Source organism: Dama dama, chromosome 19 (genome assembly GCF_033118175.1).
Source record: "Dama dama isolate Ldn47 chromosome 19, ASM3311817v1, whole genome shotgun sequence".
NCBI classification, from domain to species: Eukaryota; Metazoa; Chordata; class Mammalia; order Artiodactyla; family Cervidae; genus Dama; species Dama dama.
Window position 1 is genome coordinate 75,182,407 of NC_083699.1, and position 18,845 is coordinate 75,201,251.

Here is an 18,845-nt window from a genome sequence, read left to right on the forward strand (position 1 = left end):
CTACCTTTGTTGCAGGAAGTCTTGTCAACCAACATTATAGGATATAAAGACAACTGTGTTTCTTGCATACTTGACCCCAAGCTCTGAGGTTCAGACCCATCTTGTTGTCCCATGTAGACCCCAACAGGTAGTCCAGCGAGGAGGAGGTGGTGGTCTGCCTCCTTCATCACTCAGGCTATGAGACCCAGAAGCCTCACCCCACAGAGGGTGAACCCAGACGTCTTGGGGACCACCCCAAAGAAGTGGCGACTATGTAAATCCTATGAGTTTGACTTATGACATTTTTATTCACCACCATGATTAGGAACGTCAGTTTGGCACTGGTGTATTCAGGAAAGAACAAAGGTATTGGGGTCGGGCAGCATGTCTCAGCATGACTGCGCCCTCCCTCTGAGCACTCTGAGGGCTATATCTTCTTCTTAGGCAAGGATGGGGTGAGAGGACACAGCTGGGTGCCCCCTCCATTGACTGCCTGGACCAGCTTGTTCGAAGTCAGAGCACCCTTGGATGCACCCTCCCTGGAGGCTTTGCTGTGCCTGGGTTGGGTGTCCTCTCTGGTTTCTCTCTCCTGATAATCAAGGCAGGACCCACCCCCTCCATTTACAAAGCCCGCCTCCCCGCTCCACTTGATCAAAATGGAGAAAAAGAGAAACGGAGTGAGCCCTGCACCAAGGGGATGTCACAAAGCCTTCCACCCTGGCCTCTGTATAAACAGCCCGACGTGTTTGGGAGGACTGGGGGTGATGGGCTGAAGGGTGGCCTCTGGGAGGACTGGGGGTGATGGGCTGAAAGGTGGCCCCTGAGAAGTGCATGCCTTGATCTCTGGGCCCCTGACTGTGTCACATGGTACAGTGAAGGGGACTTTGCTGGTGGAATTAAGTTAAGGGTCTTGAGATGGGGAGATATTCCTGATTATTGGGTGGGTTCGGTGTAATCTGAGGGTATTCACAAAAGGGAGATAGGAGAGTCAGCAGCAGAGGTGACATGACTGTGTAAGGGGAGGAGCAGGGGGATCTGAAGGGGGCACCACCGCTGCCTTTGAGGATGGAGGAAGGTGCCAGGGGCCAGGAGTGTGGGCACCTCTGAAGGCCAGAGAAACAGATAATCAGACTCTCCCTCAGGGCTGTGGAAGAAGAGCACTCCTCTGGCCCGTTTCAGAACTGCCGTCCTGCAGGGCTGCAACAGAATAAACGTGTGTGTGTGTTTCAGACTTGTGTCTCTAATCACCACCGTGGGCTTACTCGTTACAGCAGCAGCAGGTCACTGCTACCTGGTCTGTGGACACCAAGCTCGGTTCCTGGTTTTGATCTGGTAGGTGGTTTCCTTGCTCCATTTTTATTCAATATTTTACCTCCTTCAGCCTGTGTGGAAACAGCCCAAGAGTGTTTGAAACAGAAAAAGGAAATTGACGAAAACATATAAAGTGGAATTTTCCCTGGGGTGGGCTTGGGGTGGGTCTTTAACTCCTGGAACCAGAGTCATGGGTCCTCATCCCCTGCCAACTGGCACGGCCGATGCACAGGGTACAAGATGGCATCCCCACAGCCCAGCTCGCAGGGCGGCGGTTGGCAGATGGCCAACACTCTGGTGTCTGAAAGTGCGTTTTGTGCTTCTACGAATCACCTTGGGGAGACCAGCATCCCTTCAAGATAACAGTGTCTCACGGCCTCTGCGGAGTCCCTTCTCTCCAGTGTGAGTCATGCAAACACAGAACTGGCCTCAGTTGCCCTGGATCCAGTTCCTCCAGTTAAATGCGGAGTTGGAGCCATGAGTCAGCGTCTTCACGGGCGGGTTCACCAACTCCCATTTGCCTTCCTCTTTGTTTTCTTCGCAGAAGCACATACCCAGAGACGGGATCTGGAGCAGAGTTAAATCAGTTATTAATATTCCATACCTGGTCGATCGATTTTAGACTTGTTCTCAAGCCAGCAGCCTTAAAGCCTGGCGTGATACATCCATGCTGGCACTGTGACCCTGAACTTGGCACTGACATCCAACACAGCGGCCCCCAGGGGGACTCCCCGCCTCTTCCACGGCAGTGGGAAGTGTCTGCAGACCTCACTGTCTGTCATAACTGGGGTGCCATGGCATCTCAGGGTGAGGGAGGGCTGTATTTTTTCCTGGCAGTGCAGGGAGGGGCTCAGAGACCCAAGGGCTTTGCACAGCAAAGAGAGGTGCTGTCTGGGCCAGGCCAGGCCATGGGTCTGCTCTTCTGCAGCCCCCAGGCCACTCTGGGGCTCAGAGACACCTTGCTGCCCACATCTGTGGCAAACAAGCTGTGGCCAGCAATGATGCCGTGACCAGGTCAGGGACTTATCGCTCATCACAGGTGTTGTCTGCACTGCTGCACTCCCAGCCTCAAGGTTGTTGGTCAATCAACTGATTAACTTGCTGAAAAGGACAAGGGCAGAGGGCAAGTCTGTCCCTGAGTAGGTCTCTGGGGCAGGGAATGGGGAGGGCTGAGTCCTGAGTTTGCCTGCCTCCTTCATCTCGCCAATGCGGCTCGTCATCTCTGCTTTGCTGGGTGATGCTCCACAGGTTGGTCCACCTGTTATTCTTCTCTACACATCCAGGACCCACTTGATTTTTCAGTATGTGTTGAGGGCAGGAGGAGAAGGGGACGGCAGCTGATGAGATGGTTGTATGGCATCACCGACTCAATGGACAAGCATCTGAGCAAACTCCCAGAGATAGTGAAGGGCAGGGAAGCCTGGTGTGCTGCAGGCCATCGGGTCTAGAGAGTTCATGACTGAACAACAGATGACTCCGGCCCAGCACCAGGCACTCTGACAGCTTCGACAAGCTCCTATGTTTCATGGCTTGATGACTCCAAAGGCTAGAGGGAAGGGCTGCTTTCTGTCTGTCTGCAGCCTCCCCCCTCACCCACCCCATCCCCGGCGCAAGCCAGGCCAAAAACTGCTCTTTCTCTTCTTTCTTAATTAGCTCAACCGCCACACCTACCCTCTCCAAATGGACCGTGTGCTCGACTACTACAATGGTAAGGAATTATCATATGACCTGATTATAAAAGTCCTCTGTCTTGTTTTTTATATTAACTTGGCAGCAAATGGCCAAAGCTGCCATGATGATAAAGATGACAAACATCCTCTGACAATCCCTTGCCTCCAGCTACCCTCTGCACAAGAGCCGGTGGACACCTTCTCAGGGGACAAGGAGGGGGTCCCTGCTGCCCTGGGTTGTTCAGGACATTTGTCTCTGTTCTGAGAAGGGGATGTGGGGACCCACATCCTCAGGCTGCCTGCTTCCATGGCCCCAAGAGAAAAGAGGGGGCACTTACCTTTCTCACGAGCTGGGCGAAGTCCGCACAGTCCCGGGGCGGCAGCCCGAGCAGCGGGCGAGTGCAAGTGTCCAGCGCCGAGCCATGGCCCACGACCAGGATGACACCTGTTGTGGAAGGAAAGCACCCGGAGTCAGAGCAGGCACGGAGGATGCCCCTTATCAGACGGTGGCCCCAAAGTGGCCGGGTGGAATAAACTTGTGGTGCCCCGAGGCCTTGGCAACCCCGGATGGAGGTAGGTGTGGTTGGTAACAGGTTAACACTGGCAACTGGCCTCTGGTTTGTGTGTAAGGTCTTCTGAGCCCGTCACATCCTCACTCGGGGCCGGCGCAGACATACCTGCCCTCGAGCTTCAGGAATGGGACAGTGCCAAGCTCTGAGCTGTGTCGTCCAGGCCTGTGAACCTGAGCTTGATCAGCTGGTCATCACAATGGACCACGGAGGACTCTCACTTTATGGAAGGACCTCCAGAGTCCAGGGCAATGTGTACGGGCAGCCAAGGCTAGGATGATGCCAGGCTGGGGAGTTAGACCTGCTGCCGAGTCGGGAGACCCTGGGGCTGTACCCACTGCACCGCCTGAGGAGGAAACTGGAACCCAAGCTTCCTTGGAAAGTCCTGGCCCACAGAGTGGTCCATTCAGCTTGCCCTAACGTGACTGTAAGGACTTCCCAGGTGGCATACTGGTAAAGAACCCACCTGCAATGCAGGAGACACTAGAGGCGAGGGTTCAATCCCCGGGTCGGGAAGATCCCCTGGAGGAAGGCATGGCAGCCCACTGCAGTGTTCTTGCCTGGAGTATCCCACGGACAGAGGAGCCTGGCAGGCTACAGTCCATGGGGTTGCAACCACACCATGACTTTGAAGGCCACATCTCTTGCATTTCCTGCACTGCAGGCGGGCTCTTTACCACTGAGTCACAGGTGAAGCCCGTAACATTCCTGCTCTTCCAGACGTGTCCGCCCCTTTCCTCTAATAACATTCAAGTCCCTTGAGGGTAGATTATGCGTCTTCTTCACTGAATTTTCCCATGATGTTCTATTTGATGCCTGACACATGGCTGATGTTCACACTTGCTAACTTAAATCTTATAGGATTAGCTTTTCATGTTTCACCATGGACATTTTCACATATACCCCAAAGGCAGGTCTGATGAATCCCCTTGTTCTCATCAGGGAGCTCCAACAGTTGTTGATGTTCTGCCCATCTGGTATCATCTGTCTGTTACCTGACATCCTTCCCTGTGAGGTATTTTTATTTTATTTTTACTGAAGTATAGTTGATGTACAATATTATATAAGGCATACAATATAGTGATTTGCAATTTTAACAGCTACACTCCATTCATAGCTACTGTAAAATATTGGCTATTTTCCCCATGTTGTACAATAGATCCTTGTAGCTGATTTTATACCTAGCAGTTTGTATCTCTTACTCCCCTCTTCCATCTTCCCCCTCCCTACTTCCCTCTCCCCACTGGTTCATTCTCCCACCACTCATTCATTCCCTATATCTGTGCGTCTGCTTCTTTTTGTGTTATATTCACTAGTTTGTTGTATTTTTAGATTCCACATACAAGTGCAGTGTTTGTCTTTCTCTGTCTGACTTATTTCACTTACCATAATGCCCTCCAAGTCCATCCATGTTGTTACAAATGTCAAAATTTCATCCTTTTTATGGCTGAGTGGTATTCCATTGTACCTATGTACCACATCTCAATTTGTTGATTGGATGATGGACACTTAATGCATTTTTTAAAGTGTAGCCCAAATATCACGCTACTTTGTAGGATGTACCACAGTTTGCATCTCCAAATGAGGACTTCTCATTTTTACACAACTGCTATGCCATTACCCCACTAACTAAATTAACAGTGCTTCTTAATTATTTCCGTATTCAGCTTCCATATTTAAATTTCTCTAATAGACTCAGCCATCAACTTAAACAGATGTTTTGTTTGAATTGTCATTTAGACATGACCCAACATTTGGTAGTTCGGTTCTTAGCTTCTTCTTTTGCTTCCTGGGAAATGGGCATGGGTGGTCTGTGTTGACCCTACTATCCTGGGTCCCATCGGTTCCAGAACCGGGGGCCCCAGGGTGGGGTGGTGGTGGGGGGCGTGTGTCTCTGCAGAGGCAGTGGTGTAGCACTCTGGAGGTGGGCAAACTGGATGGTGGAGGTCGGGGCATGCCTAGGTTCAAAATCAGCCATTTCCAACTCAGAGGTGGGGGACCCCGACCCCCGGGGCTGTGGTACCAAGGTCGCTGGGGCACTTACCGTCCTGTGGGCAGGTGCTGAGGATCTGTTCCATGCTCACTGCACACCTGTGCACGTAATCATCATAGCCCTCGGCCGGCAGGAGAGAGGTGAGGGGGAAGGCCGGCCTGAAGGAGGAGAGAGGAGCTGCCATTCTGACCCATGTGTCAACAGAAGGAGCGAGATGGCTTTGCCTCTAGCTAGGGCTCATGGTCAGCAGTGAGCTTCCAGTTCTGTGCCCCAAACCAGCAAAGGGCTGGTGCTGGGGGCTACAGCCTGCATTGTCACTGAGCAACAGGCACAACGGAAGAGCCGGCGACGGGCGGTTCTCTGGCTGACAGATGCTAGCTGGTCTCCCTGACCCTCATCTCAGTGGGCCTGACCTGTAGGTTTCACGTCCAATCTTGTGGACTCAGTTAAGTTAGTACCCCTCACCCCCTGTATCTGACCACTCTGGATACCTGAGCAAACTCGGCTCCCCCTCCACCCCTAGAGGTGTCTGTCCCCCCGCCTGTCTGCAGTAAGGATAGTTTAAGGTCTGCAAGGATCACCCTATTCTTATATGAACTGCCCACCCCACCCCTCTCCTGGTTGAAAAATCCCCACTGGGCCTTGTATTTGGAGAGGAGTCCAATCTCTCTCCTTCTGCTATGCTCCACTGTGGTGGTCCCTCGTGAATAACACCTTCTTTATCATCTTTAACAAAAATGAGGAAGCCTAGTTGCAGACATGGTGAGGTGGCTCACCTGTAATCCAGGCTGACATTGAAATCCGCCTCCTTCATCTCTTCCAGGGTCATGAGGGTAGGGGTGGTTTTGCCGGCCTCCCACTTGGTCCATTCAAAGATGCCAGGTTCCACTCTTATCTTAACTTTTTTCTCCAGCTTTAACTCTGAATTCAACAGAACACAAGTGTTTATCATCTTCAGGGTTTATTTTGGCTTTCTGTAAATAAGTCTCTTCCAGGTCTAAATCAACCCTTTGGGGGGAAAAACGTGATTTTATTTCACTTGGTGAATATTGTCCTGTGATGACGCACAGTCATGCTAGTTCTCAGACAAAAGCCACAGCACAGTTGGAGGCAATAGGATGACCCTCTGTCCATCAGGAAGGACCAGAGTCTCCTGGGATCTGGAAGACACCAGCAGCCCCCCGGTGCTCGTCCTATCCTTGCATGGGCCCCACTGCACGTGGCAATGGGCTCATCCTCAGGTTAAGAAGGAGCGCACCCATGAGGACTTGGCCGGTCCACTGATCCTCGGAAAAGGCGAACAACCGTGGAGCCTGTCAGTCACACAGAAGCATCATCCTGGTAAACACTTAGCCCAGACCGAGCCAAAGCAGTGGGTGGATGGGAGTCACCTTCCAGAACATTCTAACTCTATCAACTCACCCTTCCCTAGGATTTTTTTTTTTTTTTAATGAGAAAGAAACAAAAAGCTCCACTTTCTATTGTAAATTAGAAAACTGGAAATGGAACTCATGATCTGTTTTGCCAAAAACAGTACATATTTTTGCTATAGAAAAACACATTCCATAAACTGACCTTTTTTTTTATACCTTCGTAACTCCTCCTCCAATGACATCCTTTCCACCACACCCCCACCCACACTGGCCAAGTTTATCCAGTCTGTCGTTCCCAGCAGTTGCAACCCTCTCCAAGCTCAGTGCCAACCTCTCGCTTCTCTGTGTCCAGCTAACGCTCCTTTCTCTGCAGCTTCCTCCCTCTTGTATCTGACTCCAGCCTTCCTATTGCCTCCCAGGATTTCAGTCCATGGAGCCCACTCTTTCCTTCGAATCCTTCACCTTCCCCAGCCTCTAACTCCCCGCTTTGGCAGTTTAAAATCTCAGCTCCGTCTCCTTGGCCCTCCCTTGTACAACCTCAGCATCTCTTGCCCTTTCCTGTTCCATCGTGTTCGCTTCTCAGACTTGTCCAGGGTGAGCCTGGCTCCTCCCTGCCCACACATGCCCCAACCTGGCTGATGGGTCTTGACATCAGGCCATGCCCACGGTCTCACATGGTCATCCTGTATGTCCCCATTTCCGTCCAAGTCCCCTTCCTGATTGGCATGTCCCAACTTCAGTGTCTCCTGCCTTATGCTCACCTGGTGACCTGACTTTCTATGTCTCTGAGAACATGGAGGCAAGCCCCCCTGCTCACTCCTGCCCCCATGTCCACACACTCTGCTCTTGGTCCCATCACTGCCATGCTCCTAGGGTGACCCAGGTCTCATGCCCTCTTCCCCATATGGGGTGGAGGTGGAACTGGGGTCTCCAGGGCAGCTGCCCCTCTGGCAGGGACTTGCTCCTTCCCATAGGTGGATACCCACTCGGAAGGGTCTGCTGCTGGCTTCCTGACACACAACAGGCTTTGACAGCGCTGGACAGCTCCCACGAGCCCCTCCCCTTGCTCCAGGGAGGCCTGCATTAGGCTTTTTTAAAAAAAAATGTATGTATTTTAATTGGAGGCTAATTACTTTACAATATTGTAGTGATTTTTGCCATACATTGACATGAATCATCCATGGGTGTACATGTGTTCCCCATCCTGAATCCCCTCCTCCCATGTCCCTCCCCATCCCATCCCTCAGGGTCATCCCAGTGCACCAGCCCTGAGCACCCTGTCTCATGCATTGAACCTGGACTGGTGATCTGTTTCATGTGTGATAATATACATGTTTCAATGCTATTCTCTCAGATTATCCCACCCTCGCCTTTTCCCACAGAGTCCAAAAGACTGTTCTATATATCTGTGTTTCTTTTGCTGTCTCGCATATAGGGTTATCGTTACCATCTTTCTAAATTCCACATATATGCGTTAATATACTGTATTGTTTTCCTTTCTGGCTTACTTCACTCTGTATAGTAGGCTCCAGTTTCATCCATCTCATTAGAACTGATTCAAATGTACTTTAGAAGGGACCAGAGCAGTTCCCAGTTCTCTGGGAAGAACCTCACCCTCAGGTTTTTTAAAAAACGCATGCATAAGTTGGTCAAAGGCAAATTAAAATCTTGACCTTCCAGAAATGCTAACAGGCTCAGTGCCTCCTCACAGTTCTCAGGGGCAGGTTCGCAACTGTCTTGTAAATTTAGACGGTCATTCACAGCCATCCACTCTCTTTGCACCTCTGCTCACTGCCCTCTCCCCCCATAGAAGAACCATGAGGTCACGGCCACGTGAGAAGGTCGCTGCAGTTCTCACTGACCTCCCAGGATATGTTTGGCCGTCTGCACACAGCGGAGGGCGGGGGAGCTGAAGACCGAGGTGATCCTGACGCCACTGTCCAGCAGAGCTTCTCCTGGAAAACAGCAGTGGGAAATGTGCCCTCTTCATCACTGCAGCTGCCCGAGGGGGCAACTCCGGGGGGCAGCTTACTACCTGTGGCAGGAGGGCTCTTATGTAGCTCCAAGATTCCCACCCCCAAGTGTATGCACCCCATACAATTGTGTGTGATGAGTGGGTGGAAACTGTGATTAAGGTCAGCTAGCATGTCCCCAGGGAGGAGCCTGTTTTAGTGTGTTCCTCCAGTTAACCAGTGCGTGACTTGGGAAGCCTGTGAACCTTCCCGATTCTAGATTTGAGTTTCTTAACTCATAGAATGCAGACCAGATGAGCTCAATGGCCTCTTCTCTTCCACAAGGTCAATCATGTGGAACCAGAACCTCAGACAAAACAAAAGCCCAAAGGGACAGGTTTTGAAATAAAGTCAAAGACAGGATGTATCTTTCAATTTTTAAAATGACATCCTTAGTGTATACAGTGGTCACTGATTTTTTTTTTTTTTCCTTTTCTTTCTTGTTCTTTTTATCTCTTTCATTCCTCCTGACTTCCCCACCAACCCATTCCTGGGTCAAGTCTCTGAGCTTCCACTTACTTGTTGTGTGATCTTGGGTTGCTATGTGATCTTGGGCAACATACTTAACCTCTCTGGCCCCCAGTTTCTTCATCAGCAGAGTGAGGATAATGCTATTACTGCCCTCAAAGCACATGGCAAGGGCTCAGTACAAGTGAGTGATAATCACTGCTATAATCATTGTTACTCTTCTCTTGGTTGTTGCTGTTTAATTGCTAAGTTGTGTCTGACTCTTACAACCCCATGGACTGTAGCCCGCCAGGTTCCTCTGTCCATGGGATTCTCCAGGCAAGAATGCTGGAGTGGGTTGCCATTTCCTTCTCTAAGGGATCTTCCCAATCCAGGGATTGAGCCCTTCATTTCCTGCCTTGGCAGGCAGATTCTTTACCACCGAGCCACCTGGGAAGCCCCATTCCTCCTAGGTTGAGCCTCAAACATACCTGCCATTCTGGACTGGAAAATTCCACAAGAAGATAATGGTGGATCATTTTCAAAGTCTTTGATACCGCGGCTCCGTTTGGGCAGGCTGCGAGGGAAGTTCAGGTCTGGCCGGTAGTATTTTCCTACAGCATAAATAAGCACCAGTTGTTCAATTCCATCAATTTGCTTCATACCCGTCCCACTAAATGCTTAATATCAAGAACCACATTTGAAGCACAGTAATTAAACTGTTGTCAACAGCATTTTTTCTTGAACGCACCCTGCGATGTAGATTGAATTTCAGGAGGAAATTCTACTCTACCCAGCACACATTTCCTCAAACTCAGAAAACCTGTGTTTCATCTGCAGGCACCACCAGACTGTCTTCATCCTCTGAACACCCCTCCCAAAGATACACTCGTGCAATTGCCCTGATTAAGAACAAGTATCTCCATGACTGACTTAGCTTAACTCAATAAGAATCTCAAATTGGCATTAATTAATTAGATGCAACTCAACCCATCTCCTTGGCTTTAAGGTGTCACATTGCCTGTGGGCCAGAATACAGATGGCAGGAGTGGGTCCTGCATTGTGTGTTGTTAGTCAATTGCTTCAGGCTGGAGAATTTCATGGACAGAGGAGCCTGGTGGGCTACAGTCCATGGGGTCGCAGAGAGTCCAACATGACTGAGTGACTTCATGTTCACTTTCACTTTTCAGGGGGGAGTGGACCTCAGAGGGATTCACTGGGACTGCCCCGCCCCCACCCCAATACATTCAGAGGCTCAGAGCACTTTGGTTCACCTTGAGTTTGACCTTGAACTCTACGCTTGGACGGTCTGGTGCACATCTTGGCACCACCAGTGACTAGTTGCGTGATTAGAGGCAGCTGACTGACTCCCCTTATCTATAAAACACGGGTGACGATATAGTTGTTTGAATGAGTCAGTAAGGAGATGCCTGGAGCCCAGGGCCTGGCTCAGAGTAAACAGTCAGTAGGGTTAGGCCTGATCTCATCCTCAGATTATCAGTGATCCCCACAGAGGACTCTGTAACACACCAAGCCCTCACATCCTCTCACATGTCCCCCAAACGTCCTGGCCACAACAGATTCTAGCAGCCAAACTCCTCTCCCAAGACCTGCTCTATGAATGTCATGTGACCGGTCAGTCACTTGTGCCTGAACACACCAGACCAGCCTTCCAACAGTTCACCAATCAGAGAGAGGTATGGCTGTTTTCCATGCCTTGTTTTTTTAGGTTCCATGAAAGGTTTTTTAGAAGCCGCCTCCCCAGAATTTCCATTGACAGAGACTTTGTTGGACCTGGAAGCCTTAAAGGCTTTTCTTAAATGCCAAAGTGTTAGCTGAGTCTGCATGGAAGGTGGTATTTGTTTTCCATTCAAAGAGAAGGCCCATCACTTTTATCATATTCTCAAGAGCATCTATGACTCCCCAGATGTGAACCTATTCTTTTGAGGTCTTCTGTCCTCACTGATGCTTCATCTGTGGTCACTTTGTGAGGGAGAGGGCAGAGCTCCAAAGAAGCCAAGGATCTGGGAGGAGGTTAGGTTCTGATGGGAATTCAGTCTGAGTAAAGAATGGTGCCCCAGGGCTCTGACTAAGAATATTGAGACGTGATCTGTGTTAGCTCTAATTCCTCCGTTTGGATCCTGCCAGGACTGTACTTACCATCGGGTGTTGTACACTGCTGCAGCCAGGACTTCCCAAAGATCTGGTCCACCCGCTCCCCATGGCGTACCACCAGGACACTTCTCCTCACTATCGTGGCCTGGGATGGGGGGAGGAGAGGCACCTGAGGTTTAACACTGCGTTCTGAGGCTTGTCCCCGGCCCCCACTCCAAGGCATCCCTCCTGTCCTTGTTCAACAGCTATGCTGTGCTGTACTCAGTTGCTTTAGTTGTGTCCGACTCTTTGCAACCCCGTGGATTGTAGCCTGCCGGGCTCCTCTGTCCATGGGATTCTCCAGGCAAGAATACTGGAGTGGATTGCCATGCCCTTCTCCAGGGGATCTTCCCAACCCAGGGATTGAACTCATGTCTGTTATACCTCCTGCATCGGCAGGGGGGTTCTTTACCACTAGTGCCACCTGGGAAGCCTGTTGAGCAGCTACAGCCTTTATAATGAAATGGGACTAAGAATCATCTGTAATTTCTTGCAGCCTTTAATGTTCTGGGCACTAGAGCACACACAGGAAATGCAGGGAAAGTGGAATGAATGGTCCACCTCTCAGCACATTGGTTTTCCACCGTCCCTACTCTTCTAAGTGCCTACCCTGGTCTTGGTCCCTTCAGGCTGAACTGGAATGAAACACCCTGCATGACCAACAAACAACAGACATTTGAGTCTCACAGTTCTGGGGCTGGAAGTGTCAGGTGTCCAAGGTCAGGCCCAGCGGTCGGGGGAGGGTCCTCACACCGTGGAGGCTGGGGGTGCTCTGGGATCTTGGTCCTAAGGTCACTGACCCTTCTCGTGAGGGCCCCACCCAAGTGGTCAAGCACCTTCCAAAGGCCCCACCTCCAAACGCCATCACACTAATCAACAGATTTCAATATAGGATTTTGGGAGGGGACACAGTCTTCATCCCTCCAGAGTGACTACTTAGGATATTGTCTACACCTATCTAAGTATAATAATATGCACATTATTACCACATGGCATAATATGTAACTGTAATCTATTCTATCATATATTAGAATATATAATTATATATAATCTATAGTGTATGAGTGTGTGTGTGTTCCTTGCTCAGTCATGTCTGACTCTTTGAGACTCCATGGACTGTAACCCTCCAGGTTCCTCTATCCATGGGATTCTCCAGGCAAGAATACTGGAGTGGGTAGCCTGTCCCTTCTCCAGGGTATCTTTCTGACTCAGGGATTGAACTTGGGTCTCCCACATTGCAGGCAGATTCTTTACCTTCTGAGCCACCAGGGAAACCATAATCTATAGTATTAACATAATAGTATAAAATATACATTACACGATATAATAGATGTATATATATGATACGTAGATAAGTACAGATCTTTTCTCAATTTGTGATGGGTTACCTTCCAATAAAACCATCATAAGTTGAAAATGTCCTAAGTCAGAAATGCAATTAATGCATCGAAACTGCTGAACATCTAGTTCAGCCCAGTCTACCTTAACCATGCTCAAACACCTACATTAGCTGACAGCTGGGCAAACTCATCTATCACAAAGCATATTCTATAATTGTGTTGAACATCTCCTGTGATTTGCTGGATACTGTACTGAAAGTGAAAAACGGAATGGCTGTCTAGGTGCAACACGGTTATCAGTGTATCAGTATTTCACCCTTGTGATCACAGGCTAATGGGGCTGCTGCTGCCACTGGCAAGCATCAGAGAGAGGACTGGACTGCAAATCACTAGTCTTGGAAAAGAGCAAAATTCAAGTATTTAAAATTCTACTGAAAGCATTTGCTTTTATATCGTAAAGTCAAAAGATTGTAAGTTGAACCTTTAAGTTGGGGACCCTCTGTATCTAATGTATCTATCTATGCATCTTCTATGTATCTAGTATCTGTCTATCTGTCTATCATTTATCCATCCATCCATCCTAGTCTCCTCTGTTGCTGACACTTGTCTTCTTCTGAAGGGCCCTCCAGGACCACCCAGGTGTTGGCATGTTAAAGATGGTTCTCTGCTTGGTGTCAGGGTTTTTGTTTAGCCCTGAGTAACCAGGGGAGAGGGGCTTCCCAGGTGGCGCTAGTGGTAAAGAACCCACCTGCCAATGCAGGAGATATAGAGAGACACGAGTTTGATCCCTGGGTTGGGAGGATCCCCTGGAGGAGGGCATAGCAACCCACATGGAGAATCCCAGGATAGAGGAAGCTGGCAGGCCACAGTTCATGGGGTCGCAAAGAGTCAAACATGACTGAGCGACTGAAGAGCAGTTCTGGAGCAGAATGGGAAATTCCACATCAGCACAGGCCTGTGGTCTCCTGTGACTTGCACCGTCGGCATCCGGAGCACCAGTGCCTGATTCTGGGACACAAGGTGTCATCCACAGGTGCTCCACTTAGGGGGTCTCACTGGGGCTGAGGACAAGCGTGGAAAGATGAGTCACAGATGGCAGAGGATGGGGGAGCAGAGCGGATGGTGCTGCCACAGGAGGTGGGCTGGGGGGACTCCACGGAGGACGCAGGACTTGGTCATGCCTAGAGTCAAGGTCACGGGGATGTTTGGGCTGAAATCACCGGGGATGTTAGAGCCCCCAGTTCAGGGGCTGAAAACAAGAGTAGCTCGTTCCCTTCCAGTTCTGAAGGCTCAAAATGAAGGTATCGCAGGGCCAGGTCCCCTCAGAGGCTCTAGGGGAGGGTCCTTCCTGCCTCTTTGAGCTCCTGGCAGCCCCAACATCCTTGGCATGTGGCCGCCTTGGTGTGTGGCTCCAGGTTCTGCCTCCCGGGCACATGGCTTCTCCCTGAGTGCTGTGTCTCCACTTCTACGCACATCACACCCCTGCTTTCGGTGATTCGGTTTAGAACCACAGGATAATCCAGAACAACCTCTCCACTGAGATCCTCATCTCAGCCCCACAGGCAGAGACACGTTTCCTTGTAACTTTCACAGGCGGCAGGAACTGAGACCTCACTTCTTTGGGGCTGTTGTTTAGCCCACTACATGATTGTTTTAGCACACCTGTGGCCAGTTTTCCTTTCTCACAGCATGGATGAAGTGGTCTCACACCAGGGGAGGGTTCCGTCCACAGGACTGGTGGTCAGGGTCTCACCCACTAAACACCAGCACATTCACACAGAGGCTGAGCCCAAGGCTGAGCTTTTCCACCTAGCTCCTCTCCTTGTTCAATCTGAAAAGAGGGGGCTCAGGCTCAGGGAGCCCCCAGCCCTGGTCCAGGCCAGTTCTCCCCCTCCCCAGTGAGACTGAGGCAGGCAAGGGGTGGCGCCCATCTGTGACTGCCTGGGGCTGGCAGGCCTCTGGCTCCCAGTCTGTGGCTCCGCTTCCCAGGTCGTTGTCCCCCTGAGGACCCGGCTAGAGGTCACCATGATGCCCTCACACTGTTTTGGTGTCCCCTGCCCTGTGTTCAACTCTTGTCTGACCTAGAGGCATCCTCTGGGATCTGGTGGGTTCTTGGGGCAGAAGTCAGCTGGCAGAGTTAGGGAGAGAGCATGGCAAACTGGGAGGGCTGGGTCTCTAGCCCGTCCCCACCACGTGTCCTGGCCCCATGAGTGAGCTTTGGTCACGAGCACCGAGCTTTGGACAAGAGCTGTATGTGGGCACTGTGGACCCTGTATGTGTCCTATGGACACTGGACAGATTCACAGCCATGTGTACGTGTGTATGTGTGTGTGTGTGTGTGTATGTGTATATGTGTGTATGTGTGTGTATGTGTATATGTGTATGTGTGTGTATGTGTATATGTGTGTATAGTGTGTATATGTGTATGTGTGTATGTGTATATGTGTATGTGTAGTGTGTGCGTATATGTATATATGTGTGTGTAGTGTGTACATGTGTATGTGTGTGTATATGTGTGTGTATGTGTATATGTGAGTGTGTGTATGTGTATATGTGTGTATGTGTATATGTGTGTGTAGTGTGTGTGTATATGTGTGTATGTGTATATGTGTGTGTATGTGTATATTTGTGTGTGTAGTGTGTGTGTGTATGTGTGTGTGTGTATATGTGAGTGTGTGTAGTGTGTGTGTATGTGTATATGTGTGTGTAGTGTGTGTGTATGTGTATATGTGTGTGTATGTGTATATTTGAGTGTGTAGTGTGTATGTGTATGTGTGTGTGTGTATATGTGAGTGTGTGTGTGTATTTGTATGTGTATATGTGTATGAGTATATGTGAGTATGTGTGTGTGTATAGTGTGTGTGTGTGTGTGTATATGTGTGTGTATATGTGAGTGTGTGTATGTGTATATGTGTATGTGTGTGTGGGTTACCCTCTTTCCCGGGGTGGATGGAGCAGAGGGACCCGGTAGCAGAAGGATGGGCCCTTTGCTGGTCCACCCGGGCCTGAGCTCCGGGAAGCAGTGTCTGAGTGAAAGCTGCTCCTGGGAGGCCGAGTCTCCCCGGAGCTGACCCAGGGCACGGCTGCGTGGCTTGTTTGACATCAAGGGCCCTGTCACCTGTAGGGACTGCAGGCTGCTGAGGCTCCTGGACGAGGATGGCGGGTTGGGCTCCCCGTTCCGTCTGCTGCTGGCCTCACCGTCCTTTCTGGAGCTCATGTCAGGGGCTACACTGAAGGTGTACGTCCTGTGGGAGAGGAAAGGGATGTCATGTCACGTGGACGCTGGGAGGTACCTGGTCGTCTCATGATTGAGAACGCAGGAGACCAGATGTGTGGGTGGGGCCAATTTGAGGGTGAAACAAAACAATGGTTCAGAACAGCTCTGTGCCCAAACGCATGGCATCTCCAGAGGAATGGTGGTGGTTTATCTCCATCACCACCTGTTATGGACTGAACTGTGTGTCCCCAAATGTCTAGTCATGACACTCAGGACTTCCAGTTGGGACTCTATCTGGAGGGAGGGCCTTTGAAGAGCAGATGAAGTTAAAATGAGGTCACCAGGGTGGGTGCTCATTCAACATGCCCAGGTCCTTCTGGGAAGAGATCAGGGCACACAGAGGAGACGACCATCTATGCACCCAGGAGAGAGGCCTTGGGAACTTGAGCTTGAACTTCCAGCCTCCAGGACTGTGAGAGAAGGGACACCTGTTTAAGCTGCCCCATCTGTGCTACCTTGTTACTGGGCAACCAGGGCATCATCCTCTTAGATTCACCTTCCGAAGGCATGAAGATGCTCATGGTGGGGATGCAGGGCTAAGGAAGCAGAACAGACACATTGGTGCCATGGAAACACACAGAAAAGGCACCCATGCACGAGTGGGCAGGTGGGCAAACACAGTACCCAAGCAGTTGCAGACAGAGTGGAGGCTGCTGCTTGTCCAGGGAATCAAGAAAGCTGCCCTGTGTGGGCAGTTGCTTGGGACCTCTGAGGACCACCAAGGGCAAAGATCACAGCACACAAGAGCTGTGAGAACTCCAGAAGGCCAGCGGGTGGTGATGCCGAAGTAGAGGACAGGGTAGGGGCCAGAGGAGGAGCGTGAAAGAGAAACTAAGAGCCAACGGTCATGGAAATCCTCCAACAACAAGAAATTGCCAGGTTCCCCCAGTGGAAACTCAGTTTATAAAGGGAAAGGTCATCTTTTTAAACTGTGTGTAAGAATGATCTGGGCTTGCCAGGTGGCGCTAATGGTAAAGAACCTGCCTGCTAAAGTAGGAGATGCAAGAGACATGGGTTTGGTCCCTGGGTCAGGAAGATCCCCTGGAGGAGGGCAGGGCAATCCACTCCAGTATTCTTGCCTTGGAAATCCCATGGACAGAGGACCCTGGCGGGCTACAGTCCATGGGGTCACACAGAGTCGGACAAGACTGAAGCGACTTAGCGTTCACACACACAAGAATGATCCACAGTCATCTCTTGGTTCCCTTTCTTACTGGACCTGAACCTGGGTCCTGGTAATTGTGAGGGGAGAACTAGTTATACTGTAATATAACTATAGTTGAGTATAACTATATAACTAGTTATACTAGTTACACTCATGGAGCCTGTAGGCTGCTTTATAGCATGTGGGCAAGTTTCAAACAGGGTCGAGCAAAAGACATAGACGTTCGGAGCAATGAAATGAATAGTAGCTGGAGAGGGAAACAGGATAAAAAGAAAGCTTGTGCTTGATTTTGTTTTTAAGATGACAGCATCTTTGTCTGCTGGTGGGAGCCATTGGGGAGGGTCTCATGAGGACAGGTGATGCTGGTACAATGCGCTTGGAGGATGCAGGATGCCCAGGAGGTGTGCAATAAAACACTACAAATGGGCACCCTCAGCTAGGAGTTGGGACCAAGCATCACAGTGTGACGAGGGGAGAAGGATGAGTGGCCCAGAGGCTGCAGGTGACCAGAGTGGGGGACATTCTCCCCAAGTTTACCTTTCATAGCGGACAGGAGTGAAGAATGCAGTAGGTGGCCCATGGACTAGATGAAAAAGTCAGACCAAAGCAACTGGTGAGAAGAGTGTCTGGGATTTATGGTGGGCGAGGAGGCAGACAGTCCTCTCACATGGGTGACCGGTGAGGGAGCACCATCTTTATTATTATTTACTTTCTGAAAAGCATTATCACCTTGCTCTTTAAATTGTAGCTTTGTTTATGATTTTAACATAGAGAAGGCTTACCATTTGAGCATTTAATAATCATTATTAAAGATGAAGGCTGCAGCCCAGGAGACAGCACCTCAGATAGCCCCGAGAGACTGCTCCAAAGAGGCAGTGCTGTACTTAGTCGTTCAGTGGTGCTGACTCTTTGTGACCCCATGGACTGCAGCATGCCAGGCTCCTCTGTCCATGGGATTCTTCAGGCAAGAATACTGGAGTGGGTTGCCATTTCCTCCTCCAGGGAATCTTACTGACTTAGGGATCGAACTTTTGCATCACGGGTGGCTTCTCACCGTCTGAGCCACTGGGGAAGCCCGAAAGATGGCTCTGTTACATCTCATTTAAGATATGTTCTATTGCTTCTCTGTTTTCAAACTCTACCCAGTCCAGAAATCAGAAATACCATCATTTAAACTGCCTTCTGTTTTTTTTTTGCTTCCTATTTAAAAATAATTTTCATTTTTTGTTTAACTCAACTTAGTGTGTGCTATACGATCATACAGAATACTTCCTATTTTATACCCATTTATTTTCCTATTTCTGATGCATCCATCAGATAGGAACCCCTAATATACCAGGTCTCCTGCTCTGCCATCTATTCTCTTTCCCTCATCAGTACCGTATTATAGATTTATAACATGCTTTTAATATCTGGTAAGGTAGATGTCTCTTCTCGTCACTTTTGTTTTCCAAAGTGTTCTCAGCTCTTCTCTCCTGTTTATTCCCCCAGATAAATTTTTCAAACATTCAGTGAAGTTCCAACAAATGACCCCATTGGGATTGCCCTAGAAGGT

At 49.9% G+C, this 18,845-nt stretch overlaps 1 protein-coding gene across 2 annotated transcripts in view; it reads right to left on the bottom strand.

Moving 5' to 3' along the window:
- Window positions 1-263: 263 nt before the first annotated feature.
- Window positions 264-18,845, bottom strand: part of UBASH3A (ubiquitin associated and SH3 domain containing A) — a 38,142-nt gene continuing 19,560 nt past the window's right edge. The window contains exons 7-14 of one of the 2 annotated variants that reach the window (XM_061167528.1): window positions 15,967-16,093; window positions 11,515-11,614; window positions 9,846-9,968; window positions 8,758-8,850; window positions 6,299-6,443; window positions 5,574-5,680; window positions 3,299-3,405; window positions 264-1,857 (exon numbers count right to left, since the gene is read on the bottom strand). In XM_061167528.1, coding sequence (XP_061023511.1) covers window positions 1,720-1,857; window positions 3,299-3,405; window positions 5,574-5,680; window positions 6,299-6,443; window positions 8,758-8,850; window positions 9,846-9,968; window positions 11,515-11,614; window positions 15,967-16,093 — 940 coding nt within the window. In that variant the 3' untranslated portion in view covers window positions 264-1,719. The remainder of the gene's footprint in view (window positions 1,858-3,298; window positions 3,406-5,573; window positions 5,681-6,298; window positions 6,444-8,757; window positions 8,851-9,845; window positions 9,969-11,514; window positions 11,615-15,966; window positions 16,094-18,845) is intronic. The other variant, XM_061167529.1, reaches the window with a different exon arrangement.